The following is a 19,643-nucleotide window of genomic DNA, read 5'->3' as shown; positions in this document are numbered from 1 at the left end:
AGCTAAACTCATCTCCTTTATCCCACCTCAGTCCCGCATGCAGGAAGACCCTCCCCAGAGCCTCCATATTTCCCATTTCCTGCCTTCCCCCTTGCTAACAAAAACTATCGAAATATTTGTTATTTTTCTGTTTGGTGTCTTCTAGTTTCCCTCCCTCCAAGGAAAACAAAATCCCCAATATTGTCAGAGGATACCTCACCACTGTCACATACTTGCAACTGGCAAAGCGGACCAGTCCATCTGAAAAGAGGTAAATCCGCAGAGGATCATAGGAAGTGACGTAAACATAGATCCGCAGGTCAAACTTGCTGCCGCTGATGAGGTAGGGTTTGTGTAGATACCTACATAGGACAAAGGCCAGCTTTTCATCCAGCCAGACAATGGGGCTCAGTGGGTAACCAAGCCACATCAAAAGACAGCTAACAGTCCCCAAGATAAAGACCTTAGAACAGTTGGCTAAGGAAGCTCTTTGGCTGGGAGAACAAAGGGCAGAAGAACATTGTAAGAAGGGAACCTCGAGGCCAAGGAGGTGGGAGGATAGGGTAAGGGATATGTGCTACAGGCTCACCTCTGTACCAGGAGGGGCCTTCGCTTGGGGAGCTGACTCCACTTGTGAATAACCTGGATGCCAATGCCTCGAGCTGATGCTGGCTGGGAGCAGAAAGGAGATGAGATTTGCTCCAGGTCCAATACTCTGTTGTTCCCACTCACAGACCATAGTCTCCTGCCCACTGTGATTCACTCACTGGCTTCACAATCCACTTCTGGCGGCTGCTGCTCTCCCACGCTTTGCGCAGGAGCTTGGCATCCTGGGGCAGGATAAAGGACTGGGGGAAGAAACTGAACTCCTTCTTGCCAAAGCGGCTCTGCATGCGTGATAGGTTCCGCCACAGCCGGTCCTTCCTCCCAATCTGGAATGAGCCTGGGAAATGGTTTAGCTACAAAAGGGAAAAGGGTGAGTGCAGGAAGAGGGCAGAGGTGAGGCCATGAGGAAGATGACAAGACTCATTCTACCATTCCAACTTCTTCAGCAGCACGCCAAGCTTTTGTTCCATCTTACTATCACCACCCTAATGGTCCTTAAGTATCCAACTGCAGAGCACTCACCGAAAGATGATTAAAACACAGACAAAACACAGTAATGTAAGACAGACATGATATTCACCTTAAGTGCAAAGAAAAAGCTATTACAACTTTTTCCATGAAACCCTATGGGATGAGGACAGAAAAGCATTTCGCCTTTAGTAAGTCTGGGGGCAAGGGACTCATTCATTCCAACGTGAGACCAGACGTTCTCTTTACACATACTCAGCTTGGGAGAATGGTATGTGCAGTGGTCATAGGGAAACATAATAAACAGAAAACAGATAATCTAACTCAAGACACATTAGAGGAAAAAGCATCTTTGAGAAGCTGCAACTGCAGGATTTCAGAGTTACACCCTCCTATGAGGTTGGAGTTCAGGAGAGGGACTCAGCTGCCCCCCACATAGGCAAGAAACTCCAAGATACTGCAGCTGAACTGGAGATGTACGTGATCCACTGGAGTCTCTCACTGTACCCCCGTCCTGTACTTTCTCCTCTGTACACCTTCCTGACTTCTCCATGGTCATCATCCTCTTCCCGCCCCTACCCCCTACTCACATCATCACCCTCCTCTTGGCCTAGTCCAAAGTCCAGGGAAACAGCTCCTCAGAAAGGGCCCCTACCTTCTGATGCTCTCGAATGGATCGGAAACTAGGAGACTTCATGTGGTGACCCCAGCAGCCCAGCCAGTCATCGTTTCCTGTGGGAGGTACATCAGGAATCAGCCTTGCTAACAGCTCAGTCCAGGGACAGAGAGAGGCCCAGAGGCCCCAGAACTGGGCACAGCTCCCAGACTTGGTTTTCAAAGAGTTGCTATGGAGCTGTCCCACATGAGGCCCTGGGGCCAGGGATAGAACAATGGCCCTCTGTCTCTCAATTCTGAACAACAGGCTCAGCCCAGGATTTCAGAGCTACACCCTCCTATGAGGTTGGATTTCAGAAGAGGGCCCCAGCTGCCCCGACATAGGCACGAGGTGTCTAGAGCTCTCCCCCTACGCAAAGCCCATCTATTTGGGGCAAAAGGACAGGCTCACAGTAAGGCAAGCAACTCACTTTTGCTGATTTTGAAGTGGGACCGTCCAATGGTCTGCTTCACAATGTTGGGGGTCACTGTGCTCATCTTCCATCGGAGCAACTTCCTCTGCTCCCAGGGAAGTTTCTCCACTGGGAAGAATGCAAGGGGTGTGGGGATGGGGGGTGGAGAGGAGCAGAGAGTCATGATAAGAAGACAAAAAAGATGGCATGGCTGCCCATTTTTCCCTGGGCAGGCAAGTCACTAACTATTGCTCCAGATCAGGGTTTCAGAGGAGCACACTTTGGAAAAGAAGAGGGGCTGTGCAGGAATGAGGAACAAAGAAAGGGAAGACTGAAAGGGAAACGCAACAAGGTTGGAGAGCATGAACTCAGCATGACATGGCAAGGCTGAAAAGGGTCAGCTAAAGGACAGACAAGAAAAAAGTTGCATTAGACCTACGACCACGTGGGGAACTGAGCACAGTGTGACAACTGCCACAACAGCCATTCTGGAAACCCTCTCCTACCTACTGCCACCTCCTCCCAACTTAGCTAGCAACCTTCTCCCGGGGGGCTCTTCTGGGCTTTGACACTTGGCCAGGTTTACCTCTCTCATCCCGAGTGCCAAAATAGATGGTAGGGGGAACGTTGGGAAAGAGACTGTAGATGAGGGCTGGTCGGACAACTTTCTCATGATTGGAAAGGGGTTTGGTCAGAATTTCCACACAGCTTCTAAGACGAAAAACAAACATGGAGTAGAGAAAGGGAAAAAGCAACATCCCTGAAGCGTCGTTACTATGACGTACAATTTCTTTCCAAGTGCTGTCTTTTAACTTCTGATTCTAAAAAGCCAGGTGCTCAATAATTAATAATTATTTTGTACATATTAATCCGTAAGGTACTAGGCTAACCTACATATAACCACACCATTAAATGTCACCTAAAGACAAGGTTTTCCAATACTTCATTCTGCAATACAGCTCCAAAATTTCCCGTGACAAGACATTGGCTGGGAAAGTCCCTGACAGCAGTGGTTCTGAGAGGGGAAATGAATGTGGGTGGATACTAGTAGAAGAACGTGCTATGCTAAGACAAAGAAATAAATGAGGAGAGAAAAGAATGATGTGAAAATTACGAAGGAGGAAAACCAAAAAAGATCTGACGTGTAGAGACTTTTAAATAGAAAAAGGGGAAAAAGCAATAGAAAGAAAAGAAACAGTGATACTTTCAGTTCATTTTATATTTAGGTTCATCTAAAGATTCACGAACCATTAGTGCTTTTCTCCATTTTGGAAGTGATTTGTGACACTTTAATTTTATGTAACAGTATGAGAACACAAATCTGGATGTGATGAAGAGATGTGGCTGATGTGGGACAGTGGGCCATGGGGGTCCCTACTGTTACTCCAACAAGGGCTTGGCCAAGGCTGTCTCAAGGAGTGTCAACATAGCAAATATATCAACTACCTGTCAGGTACAAGCTGAGAGACCCAGATCATTCCTTTAACTAGCACTGAAAAATGGAGAAAATAGCTATTACTCTTCACAACTTAGATAATATAATCCACGAATATTATTATAACATTAATTTTCAGTTTAAAAAAGTCACTTTACCTGTTATTATTTTCAGCACAACAGAAATAGGCACTGTATGTGAAACACTTCAACTCTTAAAGATTTTTAATGAATTTTATGGAATCAAATTAAATACTAATTCCCAATGAAAAATCCTAATTAATTCAACTCTATTCCTCATTTTCAAACTTTTTCTTCAAAGGCTTTTGGTTTACTGAGTATGAGAATTTAAGATTGTTGAAAGTCAATAAGAATGAGTTAAAATTTAAAAACAAAGACAGAAGCCGGGCGCAGTGGCTCATGCCTGTAATCCCAGCACTTTGGGAGGCCGAGGCAGGTGAATCACCCGAGGTTGGGAGTTGGAGACCAGCCTGACCAACATGGGGAAACCCCGTCTCTACTAAAAATACAAAATTAGCCCAGCGTGGTGGTGCATGCCTGTAGTCCCAGCTACTCGGGAGGCTGAGGCAGGAGAATTGCTTGAACCCAGGAGGCAGAAGTTGCGATGAGCCGAGATCACGCCATTGCACTCCAGCCTGGGTAACAAGAGCAAAACTCCATCTCAAAAAAACAAAAACAGAACAAAACAAAAAAGATAGAAACGTAAAATGGTACAGCCACTCTGGAAAACAGTTTTGGCAGTTTCTTAAAAAAACTAAACATGTAACCACCATACAACCTAGCAATTGCACTCCTGGGCATTTATCCCAGAGAGACGAAGACTTATATTCACACAAAAATATGTACATGATTATTTATAGCAGCTTTATTCACAACAGCCAAAAGCTGAAAACAACCCAAATATCCTTCAACAGGTGTAAGGTTAAACAAACTGTGGTACATCCATACCACAGAACACTATCCAGCAGTAAAAAAGAATGAGAACTATTAATACATGCAACAACCCATGTCAGTCTCCAAAGAATACGCTGAGTGAAAAAACGTCAATGTCAAAAGGTGGCATACTGCTGTCATTCTATCTGTGTAACATTCTTGAAATGACAAAAAGGAGAACTAGTGGTTGCCAGGGGGTTAAGGAGGGGATGAGAGAGTAAGGGTAGGAGAAGAAGGAATTCCTACAGTGATGACAACGTTCTGTATCTTTTTTTTTCTTTTCTTTTCTTTTTTTTTTTTTTTTTTTTGAGACAGAGTCTTGCTCTGTCGCCCGGGCTGGAGTGCAGTGGCGCAATCTCGGCTCACTGCAAGCTCCGCCTCCCGGGTTCACGCCATTCTCCTGCCTCAGCCTCCGAGTAGCTGGGACTACAGGCGCCCGCCACCGCGCCCGGCTAATTTTTTGTATTTTTTTAGTAGAGACGGGGTTTCACCGTGGTCTCGATCTCCTGACCTCGTGATCCGCCCGCCGCGGCCTCCCAAAGTGCTGGGATTACAAGCGTGAGCCACCGCGCCCGGCCCTTTTTTTTTTTTTTTGAGACAGAGTTTTGCTCTTGTCACCCAGGCTGGGGTGCGGTGGCACGATCTCGGCTCACTGCAACCTCTGCCTCCCAGGTTCATGTGATTCTCCTGCCTCAGCCTCCCGAGTAGCTGGGATTATAGGCGCCCACCATCACGCCCAGCTAATTTTTGTATTTTTAGTAAAAGATGTTGTAGTTTAGTAAAACATGGGGTTTCACCATGTTGGCCAGGCTGGTCTCAAACTCCTGACTTCTACTCATCTACCCGCCTCAGCCTCCCAAAGTGCTGGGGTTACAGGTGTGAGCCACTGCACCAGGCAAAATGTTCTATATCTTGACTCTAACAATGTTAACAACATCCCAATTGTACTATATTGTACTTCTGCAAGATGTCACCCAATGGGGGAAACTGAGTAGAGAGTACAGGGGACCTCTCTGCATTCTTTCTTACAACTGCATGTGAAATCTATAATTATCTCAATATCACAAGCTTAATTTAAAAAACAAACAAAAAACCCTTGTGAGTTGTCTCACAAGAGTCCTGAACTTCTCCTCAAGAGACCTGGCTTCTAGTCTAGCCATGCTAGAAACTATGACCTTGGAACAGCTGCTTCACTTCTCTGGTCCTCAATATTTACACTGGACTTGATGGCTTCCAGCTCTAAAATTACATGATTCTTAGAGCACAACAACAGGAAATGCAATGAAAGTACTGCTGTGTAAAGACACAGGTAGTGTTTCCAATGATTTTTCTGTTTTTCAGTGGTTGCCAAACTTTCCATAATATACAAATATTTCATAATAGAGAAAAAATAAGATTTTAGCAATCCAAAAGTATTTTACTTATCTTTAAAATGCAAAGTGGTTTGGAATTCATCTATCTCCATTTTTGGTCAGGTGCAGTGGCTCACACCCCTAATCTCAGTGCTTTGGGAGGCTAAAGCAAGAGGATCACTTGAGGCTAGAGTTCAAGACCAGCCTGGGTAATATAATGAGACCTTCCCCCACAACTCTACAGAAAAATTTTTTTTTAATTAGCTGGGCGTGGTGGGTGGTCCTGTAGTCCCAGCTGCTCAGGAGGCTGAGGCAGAAGGATTGCTTGAGTCCAGGAGTTTGAGGTTACAGTAAGCTATGATGGATCCACTGCACTCTAGCCTGGGCAATAGAGCAAGACTCTGACTCTAAAAAATAAAAATATATTATTTCCATTTCCTTGAAAATTATTTTTAAGCCTCATATAGAGAAGTTATGTGAAATTTGTAGAAGTTAATTAATTAATGAGCAAATGATTAACAAACACCTTTTGTGAATTTTATCTCATATATCAGGAAGGCTAAAGGGCTGTGTAGCAGTCCTGAAGTGGGCCCTTAAGTGTAAAAAAGGTAGGACTCCAAATCAATTACATGTCAAATATCTTTCTCCTATGAAGAGTGGAGGTACTTAATCAACATCCAATATATATAACCCGAAGTAGTTCTGCTTTTCTGGAAGGAGTATGAGTTGGGCTGAAAGTGACAATTTATGCATCGGACTCAGGGTGCCCATGATGGGATTTCTATCCACCTTCACAGAGAATCCCAGTTCTCTCTCCCACTTTCCAAACAGCTCTGTCTCCACCTTATAGGTTAGGGGCTCTAAAATTGGTGTGCTGCTGCCACACCATCACATTTCACAGAGATGCAGCCTGTCTTGGCCATGCTAAACAAGGCAGAGAAGGCTCCCTTTCTTCTTAGCTTCATCTAAGGCAGGGTTGATGCAAAGAAAAACAACCCGACCCTGGGTGCTCCATATATTGGTCAAGCCCAATGATATACAGGTTTTAATTAAAAATTAGGGCCAGGTGCAGTGGCTTAGCCCTATAATCCTAGCACTTTGGGAGGCCAATGATTACAGGTGTGTGCCACCATACCCAGCTAATTGTTTCCACTTTTAGTAGAGATGGGGTTTCACCATGTTAGCCAGCCTGGTCTCTACTCCTGGCCTCAAGTGATCCACCCAACTTGGCCTCCCAAAGTGTTAGGATTACAGGCGTAAGCCACTGTGCCCAGCCCATTATACTGTTTTTGTTGTTGTTGTTTTGTTTTTGAGACAGAGTCTCGCTCCATTACCCAGGCTGGAGTGTAGCAGCACGATCTCAGCTCACTGCAACCTCCACTTCCCAGGTTCAAGTGATTCTCGTACCTCACCCTCCCGAGCAGCTGGGATTACAGGTGTGCACCACCATGCCTTGCTAATTTTTATATTTTTAGTAGAGACAGGTTTTGCCATGTTGGCTAGGCTAGTCTCGAACTCCTGACCTCAGGTGATCTGCCTGCCTCAGCTTCCGAAGTGCTGGGGTTACAGGTGTGAGCCACTGCGCCTGGCCCATGATACTGGTTTTTTTTTTTGTTTTTTTTTTTTTTTTTTTTTTTTTTGAGACGGAGTCTTTCTCTGTCCCCCAGGCTGGAGTGCAGTGGCGCGATCTCGGCTCACTGCAAGCTCCGCCTCCCGGGTTCACGCCATTCTCCTGCCTCAGCCTCCCGAGTAGCTGGGACTACAGGCGCCCGCCAACACGCCCGGCTAATTTTTTGTATTTTTTAGTAGAGACGGGGTTTCACCGTGTTAGCCAGGATGGTCTCGATCTCCTGACCTCGTGATCCGCCCGCCTCGGCCGATACTGTTTTTAAGCCCCACAGATGAGATGTGCTTCTGGCCCCCCATTACTCCCTGTTCAAAAACTAAAGTCGCAAACATAAAAATTTCGTAAAAATGCATTAGAGTTCTCCAGGCCATTTATGACTTGAGTGGTTTATCTCTTTATAATCTTTAAGAGACAAAAGATGAGCATCTAACAATTATCTATACAGCCACACTTACCTAGAGATCATGGCCACCGATTCGCTGGGGGAGACAACACTTAATGAGGAGCACTCTGAGTCTCCTAGAGGAAGGAAGAACAGAGAAATTCTGACTAGAAAAGGTTGCAGTACAAACTTACCAAGCCTAGACAACTCTTCCTTGAATATCCTGGGCTCAACCCTTCTTGGGGAGCCACAAGCACCACCCTGCTGCTTTGCACTGCCTTCCTCAACAGAAGCAGCAGGAGGGCAAGACCAGTGGGACAGGAGGACTAGAGACCAAAGTCCTCTAGCAGGCACTACCCCCACTTAAGACCCCCAAAGCAAATGACTGATGCAGGTAATGCAAGTCAAGGACCTAGTACACAATTGTCAGCCCCCTACCCAACAGGTCATAACCAACTCCTAGTTGGAAGTGAAAGGGTTTCCTACTCACCCTCCTCCTCTTCATTCTCATCACGGCTACAACAGTCTTCCAAATCATCTACTAGTTCTTCTTCTGTATCTTCAGTCTCAGCCTGATCTGGCTGGAGGTCAGTAGCTGAACTAAAAGAAAGAATCATGCCCCCAGCCTAGTCAACTCCATCAAAGAGGTCACAGATTCTCATTCCTTCATCATCTCCCAGTATTTGCCCCTTCTCCATTACCAATCTGCTACATCTTGCCTGGACCTCACAACTCATTTCTCTTGTCTTCAAAGCTTAGGTCTAGGCATAGCTCCTCAACCTTACATCTCCCATTCTGCAAAGAGGCACTATGTTTTCCATTTTCTTTGGTGTCCCTCATAGCATATAAGTACAACATTCTACATCTAAAAAACCATCAATGGATATCTGGTAATTGACTTGAAATGTCCCTAGGCCACTCTCTGGGAACTCAGAAAAAGGCCTTAGTGGACCAAGTTTCCAGGAAAATAACAAAACACAAGAGAAGGAGCCAACTATGTGTGTGCCCTAATTATAAATGGCTATCATGCCAAGAATGACTGAGAACCTCATTTGGTTTGGAAAAAGTAGGAAAGTCACAGGCTTCAACATTTGATGTTCACAATTCTTATTCCTCTCCCGGTTTTTACTTAAAATAGGGGTTGGCAAACTCTTTCTCTAAAGGACCAGAGAGTAAATATTTTTGTTTGCAGGCCAGTCGGTTTATCACAACTACTCAGCTCTACCACTGTAACAAGAAAGCAGCCACAGACAACTGCAAATGAATGTACAAGGCTGCATTCCAATAAAACTTTATTTACAAAAGCAGGCAACAAGCAAGATTTGGTCTGCAAGCTATAGTTTCCCAACCCTTGCCCTGAAGTGAAAACCAAAAATTCTAGGGTAGCTAAAAAAGCTAAAAAATAAAACCAACCTTCAGAGGTACAGGGTCAGTGCCACCCCAAATTATGGTATATACATTCTACTGCTCTAAATGAACCAAAAACATTCTACAACATACCTAATATCCCTATGAGATGAGTCCAGCTCCCTGGCCTCCTCAGGTCTCTCCTTCTCAGACTGGTCCAGCTGGATGGAAGAGAGGCGGGTGGCCACGCTGGCTATGCCAAGAGTTTGAGGAGAAGGGGGACCTGGAGCTTTGCCTTCTCCAAATGCTGGGGAGTCAATTACAGATTCACAGGTAGGGCTGTGATTGAGCCCACTGGCATGTGAGGCAAGGAGGTGAATGCTGATACGTTTGGTACAGAAGACTGTATTGTCCAACCCCAAGGTATCTGAGGCACCAGGGAGGACCCGACCGACTGATCCAGCATCCTCCTGAGGAAACTGCTGATTTACCGCAGGAGGTTTCCACCTCCTGCTCCTGTTGAGGACATTCCACTGGAAGCTGGGATTCAGGAAACTAGACTGTTCAAACTGGCAGCCTTGCCTCGGCATCTTCTCAAAGCTTCTTGCGGTCAATTTCCTCACGGCCTCAGTGAACCGCATCTCCTTAGTTGGATCCTGGGAATCAGAATTGTCATCCAGAGCACAGGAAAGTGGCTCTGCCCTCATGGCTAAGTTATTCCGGTTATACCAGGAAGAGGCAACACTGGTGGTGGATGTGTCATGGGAGCTAGCGGTAGACAAGGCGATATGGGCACTGGCATCAGCTAGGACAGTGCCAATGCTTTTGGGCACCTTATGGTCAACAGGCTGTGGTACACAGTCTCCAGTACCCCCTGAATGATGCCAGGAGACAGGCTGGATCTTGGGTGGCGATACTGGCTTCAGGCCCTCTGTGGTCTGCAATAAAGGCACGTGCGTGCTATTTGGCCGCATGAAGGAATTATTATTCAGCATGGGCTTATAGGAGGAAGAGAGTGGAGATGGGATCTTCCCTGAGATGGCAGAGGCCAGGCTCTTCCCTGAAGGGTTTTCCCCAGCCACTGCCAAGCAGAGGTATGGTTCTGTGGATGAGGAGGCCATGGGCTGGGCCATGGGGAAGACCATGGAAGAAGTGGCCTTGTTGGCAGTGAGACTGACAGGGAGGCTCTTTTGAGGGAGAGAAAAAGGGCTTTTTTCTGATGGGCTCGAACGCAAGCAGAAGGACTCCAGTTGCTGGTACGGTCTGTGCCTATAGCTGGAGCGGCGGTATAGCAGGGTGCTGTTGAACAAGTCCGGGAAAGAGTGTAGGTAACAGGAACTGCTGTGGCCTGCAATGACAGCCGTGGTCCCAGAGCTACATAAAGTGCTGGGGCAAAAGAAATATGCTGGTGGTGGGGGGACGCCCAAGAGGCCTGGGCCCAACCCTGCTGACAGTGTCTCCACTTGCTTCTTTTCCAGCTTCCAGATTGGCTTCACTTGCTGATGGGCCTGAGGCCAGACTCTGCCCTCCGAGGGTTTCTCAGGTGGTGTGGCAGGCACTGTGCCCAAGGGACCACTCTGCTTGAAGCTGTTTTTCTGGCGGAGGCCAATACTATAGTGCTGTGTTCCTGCTGAGGCCATCAGGGGCCCACATCATGGCCACACGGTCTCATGGCCTTGCTCAGGTAAGGTGCCACACACCTCCAGTAGTAGCAGCTGCATCCTTGAAGTCCGTCAGTCTGAAGCGGAGAGAAATGATAGGAAATGTTACAGCGCCAGGAGAACGGACACTATGTTATGGTGGTCCTCAGGTAAGCAGTACAGTCCCACTTCAGCATTTTTGGGCAACCAGTCTTGGTCATCATTTGGGGCCCTGGGAGAAGAACACTAGATTTCCAGGGAGTTTTCAATGGTCTTCCTACTGCCCTCATAGGATCAAAGCTGGCTTCATTAAGGACTAAAACACTGAGGTGTCACCACCACTGTGAGGCTGCTCATGAGTCCCCACTCTGTCACTCAGAAAGCTTTCCTCTCTAACAAAAAATACATCTTTCTGTCTCAACACCCACAACTTTTCATGAGGGGCTACCTTCCCTCACCCAAAACCAGTGTGGCTAGGAATAAAGCAAATCCGAAGTGAGAGAGAGGAGTCAGTATCTTCCTTCTCATAAATTAATTCTGAAAGGTTAAAGATTATTTGAGTCCAGGTGAGGCAGCTCACACCTGTAATCCCAGCTTGAGCCCAGGAGTTCAAGACCAGCCTGCCCAATATGGCAAAACCCTGTCACTACAAAAAATTAGCTAAGCATGGTGGCGTGCACCTGAAGTCCCAGCTACTGGAGAGGCTGAGGTGGGAGGATCGCTTGAGCCTGGGAGGCGGAGGTTGCAGTGAGCCGAGATGGTGCCACTGTACTCCAGCATGGGCAACAGAGTGAGACCCCATCTCAGAAAAAAAAAAGATGATCTGAAAAACTCATTTTACATCTACTGCTCCCTAAATCAACTCAGCTGCCTCTGATTTAGTCTGCTTTTCATGGTTAAGTAGGACAAGTTCAGACCGGAGAAGAGAATTCCCTTGCTGATCCCGGAGTTTATTCTGGAGCTGAGATAGCAATTTCATCTCTTGCCAACTACACAGACTTAAATTCCACCCTGTGTATTGGTGGGAAAAAGAAGAAAGAAAATTGAACTAAATACCAGCATTATTTTTACTTAAAGTGACTTTATTTCCAGCAGCCATACTGGGACAGGAGAGTTCAGGGAATAAGAAGAGGACAGAAGCTTTCTTTACTCCAATGCCCAGGCTTAAGTTTGGGCTGATCTCAGGAAGGAAGAGCCTGTCTCTTGCATCTTCTCAATCAGTGTTTCCTTTAATACAAAACCTGTAAGCCAGCCTTCTGGGTCTCAAACTGTTCAGCATGGTCACTTACTTTCTAAATCAAATTCACAAAATATTCTCCAATTTTCACAGCTGTAAGGAAAGGTGGGCCTGCTTTCATGGCAGCCTCTGGGGGGAAATAACAAAAACTGTAAAAAGTCATTCATGGCCAGGCACAGTGGCTCACACCTGTAATCCCAGCACTTTGGGAGGCTGAGGCAGGCAGATCACTTGAACTCAGGAGTTTGAGACCATACTGGGCAACATGGCAAAACCCCGTCTCTACAAAAAATACAAAAATCAGCCAGGTATGGTGGCGCATGCCTGTGGGCCCAGCTACCTGGGAAGCTGAGGTATGAAAAACACTTGAGCATGGAAGGTGGAAGTTGCAGCAAGCCAGATAGCACCACTGCTCTCCAGCCTGGGTGACAGAGTGAGACCCTGCCTCACAAAAAAAAAAAAAAAAAAAGGCTGGGCACGGTGTTTCATATCTGTAATCCCAGCACTTTGGGAGGCCAAGGCAGGTGGATCACGAGGTCAGGAGTTCAAGACCAGCCTGGCCAGCATGGTGAAACGCTGTCTCTACTAAAAATATAAAAATTAGCCAGGCATGGAGGAGGGTGCCTGTAATCCCAGCTACTTGGGAGGCTGAGGCAGGAGAATCGCTTGACCCTGGGAGGCAGAGGTTGCAATGAGCTGAGATCGCTCCATTGCACTCCAGCCTGGGCAACAGAGTGAGACTCTGTCTCAAAAAAAAAAAAAAAAAAAAGGAATCATTTGTCTGGGATAATTCTGAATGGAATCCTGACATTCTCATCAAGTGTGTTTTCAGAGTAGCTAGAGGGAAGGAAATAGCAGAGAGGTTTTGTTTTGTTTTGAGGGTCTTGCTCTGTCACCCAAACTGGAATGCAGTGGCACAAACATGGCTCACTGCAGCCTCGGACTCCTGGACTCAAATGATCCTCCCCCTTCAGCCTCCCAAATAGCTGGGACCACAGGCATGCATCACCACACACAGTTGATATTTTTAAATTTTTTTGTTAAGATAGGGAGTGGTGGTATCTCACTATGCTGCCCAGGTACCGACTGGTCTCGACTCCTGGCCTCAAGCGATCCTCCTATCTCAGCCTCCCAATAAACTGGGATTACAAGCCTGAGCCACTGAACCCAGCCCTAGGAGAGATGGTTTTTTCGCTTAAGTTATATTTAAAATGCAAAAATGGGGAGAGTACCTTGTATTCTGATTAACAAAGTAATGGCCAAGGAAGAACTAAGATTCCTGTCTACAGCTACAAATGAATACCACCAACAAACACTGCAGAGGCCATGGGATGTTGCCCTCTTTACCTGCAAAGGCTGACCTACATGGACTCTTTCTCAAGGAGAGTACAAAAAATCACAATGCAGCACTGCCAATAGTTCAAAATGATAGTGGGCTAAAAACAGCATAAATGCTAAAACTGGATTTTGAGGCCAGTTACCTCAAAATGAGGTTACAGAAAATGGACCACCACACAAGTCCAAACCATGGAAATACCATGATTGGAACAATTACAGCGTGTGTTTGTGGTAGAGAAGCATAGAGACAAAGGGAAAAGTCAAATCCTGCCATTCACTTTACGAGACTACAAGCACGCATGCATGTGTATTAAGTGCACTCAACATATTCACAATCCCCTCACTTAGTCCTCTTTCGGCAATCCACATCTTCCCCACCAATGCAACACAACAGACATACCAAAGTGGTAGGAGAATGCCTAGGGAAATGAAAACTCAGGCTGGTCCCCCTGAAAAACAGCCCCACTATTGATTCCCACGTGCATCATGCTAGCTCAGCTCTTCATTCCCTTACAAGTGCTGTCCCTGGAGCCCTTTCTTCTTCTTCACCCAACTTAAAAAAATCAGCTGCAACATGACCTAGGCAGTCTTCCCTGACTCCTGAGTTTGAACAGGATGCCTCACCTCTGTGCATGCCACCATCACTGCTCACAGAACATTAGCTTCAATAATGAACTAACTCATCACACTAGGAGCAAGGAGCACATTCTCCCCCAGCTGATGTCCCCAACACAGTGGCTGATACACAGGAAATGCTCAATATTCTGTTGAGTAAACAAACTGGAAAAGCACAGTAAATGAAGGGGAAACAAACTTGAATACTAGTTTGGGCACCTAATGAATGTCTGGTACCATGCTAGGCATTTTATCCATATTATCTCATTTAATCCAAAAAAAAAACCTTACATTCAGTTTACTGATGATGAATCCAAGACTCAGAAAAGTCAAGTAACTTTTCTATAATTAAATAACCATTAAGTAGCAGTGCCTAGATTAAAACTCAAATCTGTCTGAGTCTACAATGCCTATTAAACAGAATGAAACACATATTTAGACTCTATCCCCTCCATTATCTTTAATCTTTAGGTACCAGACAAAAGCCAGGTTGGAAACACTCCTCCATGTTTATACCAAGGCCCTTTGTGGAAAGTCCCTAAAAGCATATCACTGACTTCTCATCAACACCACAGCCAATCCCACTCTCCCTTGTAGCCACACGCACTCACTGAACAACACTTCCTTTTGCACACACACTGCTCAATGTTTGCCTTGCTACATCCCACCACATGAACCCTCAGTGCCAAGCACATGAACACAAATAGCCCAACACCCAGCTGGCTTGGCTTTTAATCCAAAAGACAAAGAGGGAGACCAAGGATACACGCCTACCCTATTCAGAAGCTGCAGGTGGCCTGCTCCCAGACAAAGTGTTAAACAACACACCTGGGCAGGTACTAGAGTAGAGTGGATTCTCTTCTCTCTAAGGTATTCCAGATCTCATATCTCTGCAATGGTCATTTCCCACTTCTTGTCTCCTCTCAGTCCCTATATGGTTTGCATTTGTGTCCCCACCAAATCTCATGTTGAGTTGTAATTCCCGACGTTAGAGGAGGTGACTGGATCATGGAGGTGGATTTCCCCCTTGCTGTTCTCATGATAGTGAGTTCTCATGAGATCTGGTTGTTTAAAAGTGTGTAGCACCACCCTGCTTTCTCTCTCTCCTGCTCTGGCCATGTGAAGACATGCCTGCTTCCCCTTCCGCCACGACTGAATGTTTCCTGAGGCCTCCGCAGCCATGCTACCCATACAGCCTGCAGAACCATAAGCCAATTAAAACTCTTTTCTTTATAAATCACCCAGTCTCAGGTATTTCTTTATAGCAGTACAAGAAGGAACTAATACAGTCCCCATGATGTGTAGTATAGCAAGTTGGATAAGGGCCACTGTCTTCCTAAAGAAATATGTCTGGACTCAAGGGCCAAGCAGGTGAGAGGATGTTTCTGTAACTCTCTTTCTGGGAAATAGCTCCAAAGTTAGTAAGAGATATCCAGGGTTGGATAAGATGGCTGTGTTAGGAATTGCCCAGCAAAGACAAATTTGTTGCATCAGATACTCTGCAGAGAGTAACTTCAAGAATGCCAAGTAAACAGTATCACTCACTACAGTATCACATACAAATGCTCCAACCTAGTTTCAGTGTTTGAGGTTCAGAAGAAGTGTCACGTTAAGACAAGGAAATGATGGTTGCTAAAAACAACTTCCTTCCTTCTCCTTATAGAGATTTCTGATGAGATCAAAACCTCAAATGGTTGGGAAGCAGAGGCCTAACTAAAGCATTGAGGCAGCTTGGGTCCCAGACCCCCAATCACTGCCACAGGTCATCTTTTCCAGCATCCTGCCCACTGCCCTACAGGAATGCAAGTGACAAACTTTAAAAAGCTTCTGAAGCCCCAAAATCTAAGAAGCGAAGGAAGTGAGAACCTTGTTTTTAAAAGCTAACATAGTGAGTTCTGCCATAAAGTCAAAGTCCAGAGAGGCAAATAATGTCTGGCACCCAGACCCTACTGACAGCACATACTCGGAGGGCAATTTTCAGCAAAGTCATCAAGCCCATTCCCTGCGATATACTCTGGGCTCCTAAGATGACGCCTGGAAGACCTTTCTCCCAGTGTCCCTTATATTTCTTTTGTTTTTTTTTTTTTTTTTTTTTTTTGAGACGGAGTCTCGCTCTGTCGCCCAGGCTAGAGTGCAGTGGCGCGATCTCGGCTCACTGCAAGCTCCGCCTCCCGGGTTCACGCCATTCTCCTGCCTCAGCCTCTCCGAGTAGCTGGGACTACAGGCGCCCGCCACCGCGCCCGGCTAATTTTTTGTATTTTTAGTAGAGACGGGGTTTCACCGTGGTCTCGATCTCCTGACCTCGTGATCCGCCCGCCTCGGCCTCCCAAAGTGCTGGGATTACAAGCGTGAGCCACCGCGCCCGGCCCAGTGTCCCTTATATTTCTAAGTGTACTGTGATAATGCACACTTTGTGTATATGTGCGCCTCTAGGGTCCAAAAGGCAGACTGCTCATCTCCCGGGAAGTATTTTAGGAAGAAACATCAAAAGAAAGACAACAGGAGAAAAGGTATTTACATACGTAGAAGGCTATGTACTGGCTACTAATGGAAACCCATTTCAAAAACTCCCAACTTAAACAAATCTAAACTTATAAAGAGTAATTGCTGACTACACAAATTACAAAGGATTAACTACATATTTATACTACTTAAAGATAGCTCAAGACATTCATACTTACTCTCTGTTACTAAGTCCAAAGGATCCACCATCAGCTGACCCTCCAATCAGCAGCTTGCAAGGAACTTACTTTAGGGGCCAATAAATTGACCTCACCTGAAAAATAATATTTTGAATAATCTAACATTTTATGGAGCAATGATCTAATGTGTTTCTTGTTCCTACACAGGATCCCTAGGGAACAGGAGGGCTTAAGGGGCAAACAGGGTATAAACACTAAGCTATAGCCGGCAGAGTTCAAGTTTAGAAGAAAACAAGCCTATTTCTATAGCTAAGCTCCTCAATCTAGGTCCTCCTCACAGCCAGGCTGCATGAGCAGCTACCGCCTCGTGGTGACTCATGACAATCAGAGCACTGATCAGTAGTGAATCACATGCAACTCTGAAACCGCACAGCTGGAATGTTCAGGGAAAGACAAGAGAGAGGAAGTACCATACCCCCACTGAGAAGTTGTGGGAGGTGAAGTTTAAAAATTCACATAAAGCACACAAAAAGCACAGTGGCTCCCAGTAAACGTTTGCAGCATGGTAGTTACAACTCTCATTCTCACTGGCACCAAATGATCTATCTCCCCTCTGCCCCTTCATAAGCTGTGAGGAAGGCGGAAAAATACAATGAATAGGCAACAATTATTCCACTACAAAACTTCAGCAATGTTCTTTTGTAAAAGATAACTGTCTTGTTATTTGGGAGCTTTTGTGAAATTTTCATTTTTTTTTGAAACAGAGTCTCACTCTGTTGCCCAGGCTGGAGTAGAGTGGTACAACCTTGGCTCACTGCAACCTCTGCCTCCCGGGTTCAAGTGATTCTCCTGCCTCAGCCTTCCAAGTAGCTGGGATTACAGGCGCCCGCCATCACGCCTGGCTAATTTTTGTATTTTTAGTAGAGACGGGGTTTCACTATGTTGACTAGGCTGGTTCTGAACTCCTGACCTCAAGTGATCCACCCACCTTGGCCTCTCAAAGTGCTGGGATTACAGGTGTGAGCCACTGTGGCCAGCCAATTCTTTTTTTTCTTTTTAGACAAGGTCTCCCTCCGTCACCAAGGCTGGAATGCAGTGGTGTAGTCGTTAACTCACTGCAGCCTAGGACTCCTGGGCTCAAACGATCTGCCCACCTCAGTCTCCCGAGTAGCTAGGACTACCGGTACACACTACCATGCCTAGCTAATTTTTTACTTTATTTTATTTTTATAGCAATAGAGTTCCACTATGTTGCCCAGGCTGGTCTCAAACTCCTGTCCTCAAATGATCCTCCTGCCTTGGCCTCCCAAAGCTCTGGGATTATAGGCATGAGCCACCACACCCAGCATGGTGGTGCACATCTGTAACAGATAGTATTTTAAATACTATCTGTTAATAAAAGCAGCCAGAGCTCCTTGAAAAATGGCTGATTCCAAGGTTGGGGCAGGGAGAGCAGGAGATGGGCCTGGAATATTTTGTGCTGCCAAAAATAAGGAAGTGGTCAAAATTTGATAGAGACATGTCAAAAGACCATAGATACAGCTAACATCATACTTAATAGTGAATTATGAGATGCTTTTCCTCTAAGATTAGGAATAAGATAAGGATGTCTACTCTCTCCATTTCTTTTTTATTTTATTTATTTATTTATTTACTTTGAGACAGAGTCTCACTCTGTTGCCCAGGCTGGAGTGCAGTGGCACGATCTCAGCTCACTGCAACCTCCGCCTCCCAGGTTCAAGTGGTTCTTCTGCCTCAGCCTCCCGAGTAGCTGGGGATACAGGCACGCGCCACCACATCCAGCTAATTTTTTTCTTTTTTTTTTTTTTTTTTTTTTTGTATTTTTAGTAGAGATGGGGTTTCACCATATTGGCCAGGCTGGTCTCAAACTTCTGACCTCATGATCTGCCCTCCTTGGCCTCCCAAAGTGCTGGGATTACAGGCATGAGCCACCATGCCTGACCTCCATTTCTATTAGACCCTATACTAGAAATTCTAAGCAGTGTGACATGGCAAGAAAAAGAAATCAAAGATATACAGATTGGAAAGGAAGAAGTAAAACTGTCATTATTTGTAGGACATATGATCTTGTATATAGAAAATCCTGGCTGGGCACATTGGCTCACACCTGTAATCCCAATACTTTGGGAAGATGAAATAGAAGGATCACTTAAGACCATGAGTTTGAGAACAGCCTGAGCAATATAGGGAAACATTATCTCTACAAAAAATTTTAAAAATTAGCATAAGCCTGTAGTCCCAGCTACTTAGGAGGCTGAAGTGGGAGGATCACTTGAGCCTGGGAGGTCAAGGCTGCAGTGAGCCATGACTGCAGCACTGAACTTCAGCCTGGGTGACAGAATAAGACTCTGTCTTTAAAAAAAAAAAAAAAAAAAAAAAAAGAGAGAGAGAAAAAATCCTAAAACATCTATCAAATAAAAAATCCTACTAGAACTAATAACCAAGTTTAGTAAGGTCACAGAATACACAATCAATATATGAAAGTCAGTTTTAGTTCTACATACTAGCAACAAACAAACAACATGTAAAAACGAAATACACAATTCCATTCACAACAGCACCAAAAAGAATAAAGTATCTAAGAATAGGGACTTCTGGTTCCAAAATGGCAGTGTAGAAGCAAGCTGGCTTCACTCTCCTTCACAGAAAACTAAACACAAATACACAGCACCAAGATTATCACCAGTAAAATCCCAGAACTCAAATATGAAGAGGAGATAGTTCCTGGGACCACAGAGACGGGAAAAAATTCTGATAAGGTGATAAGAAAACTGGACTTCCACATCTGCAGCATCCCCTCCCTCAATCTTCCTGGGATCAAGGACATAGAAAACTTGCCCCCAACTCACAATTTCTAAACTGGAAAAAGTAAGATCGAGATAGACAACCAGGTTGGGCACAGTGGCTCACATCTGTAATCCCAGCACTTCGGGA

General features: G+C 45.5%; 1 protein-coding gene across 12 annotated transcripts in view; it reads right to left on the bottom strand.

Annotated features, from left to right (window-relative positions):
* Window positions 1–19,643, bottom strand: part of TTLL4 (tubulin tyrosine ligase like 4) — a 45,699-nt gene that overhangs the window by 7,093 nt on the left and 18,963 nt on the right. For 10 of the 12 annotated variants that reach the window (XR_010122231.1, XM_055290667.2, XM_063645090.1 and 7 more), the window contains exons 2-10: window positions 9,370–10,954; window positions 8,360–8,469; window positions 7,943–8,006; window positions 2,707–2,831; window positions 2,139–2,249; window positions 1,709–1,785; window positions 747–938; window positions 569–651; window positions 213–341 (exon numbers count right to left, since the gene is read on the bottom strand). Coding sequence is in view for 11 of the 12 variants with exons in the window: in XM_055290667.2 (XP_055146642.1) it covers window positions 213–341; window positions 569–651; window positions 747–938; window positions 1,709–1,785; window positions 2,139–2,249; window positions 2,707–2,831; window positions 7,943–8,006; window positions 8,360–8,469; window positions 9,370–10,856 (2,378 nt within the window). In the remaining variant the exon portion in view is untranslated. Of the gene's footprint in view, window positions 1–212; window positions 342–568; window positions 652–746; window positions 939–1,708; window positions 1,786–2,138; window positions 2,250–2,706; window positions 2,832–7,942; window positions 8,007–8,359; window positions 8,470–9,369; window positions 10,955–16,727; window positions 16,823–19,643 lie in introns of all 12 variants that reach the window. The other 2 variants (XM_055290668.2, XM_063645088.1) reach the window with 1 other exon arrangement.

The sequence above is a fragment of the Symphalangus syndactylus genome, chromosome 8 (genome assembly GCF_028878055.3).
Source record: "Symphalangus syndactylus isolate Jambi chromosome 8, NHGRI_mSymSyn1-v2.1_pri, whole genome shotgun sequence".
Classification (NCBI taxonomy): Eukaryota; Metazoa; Chordata; class Mammalia; order Primates; family Hylobatidae; genus Symphalangus; species Symphalangus syndactylus.
This window is presented reverse-complemented; position numbering and strand designations above follow the sequence as displayed.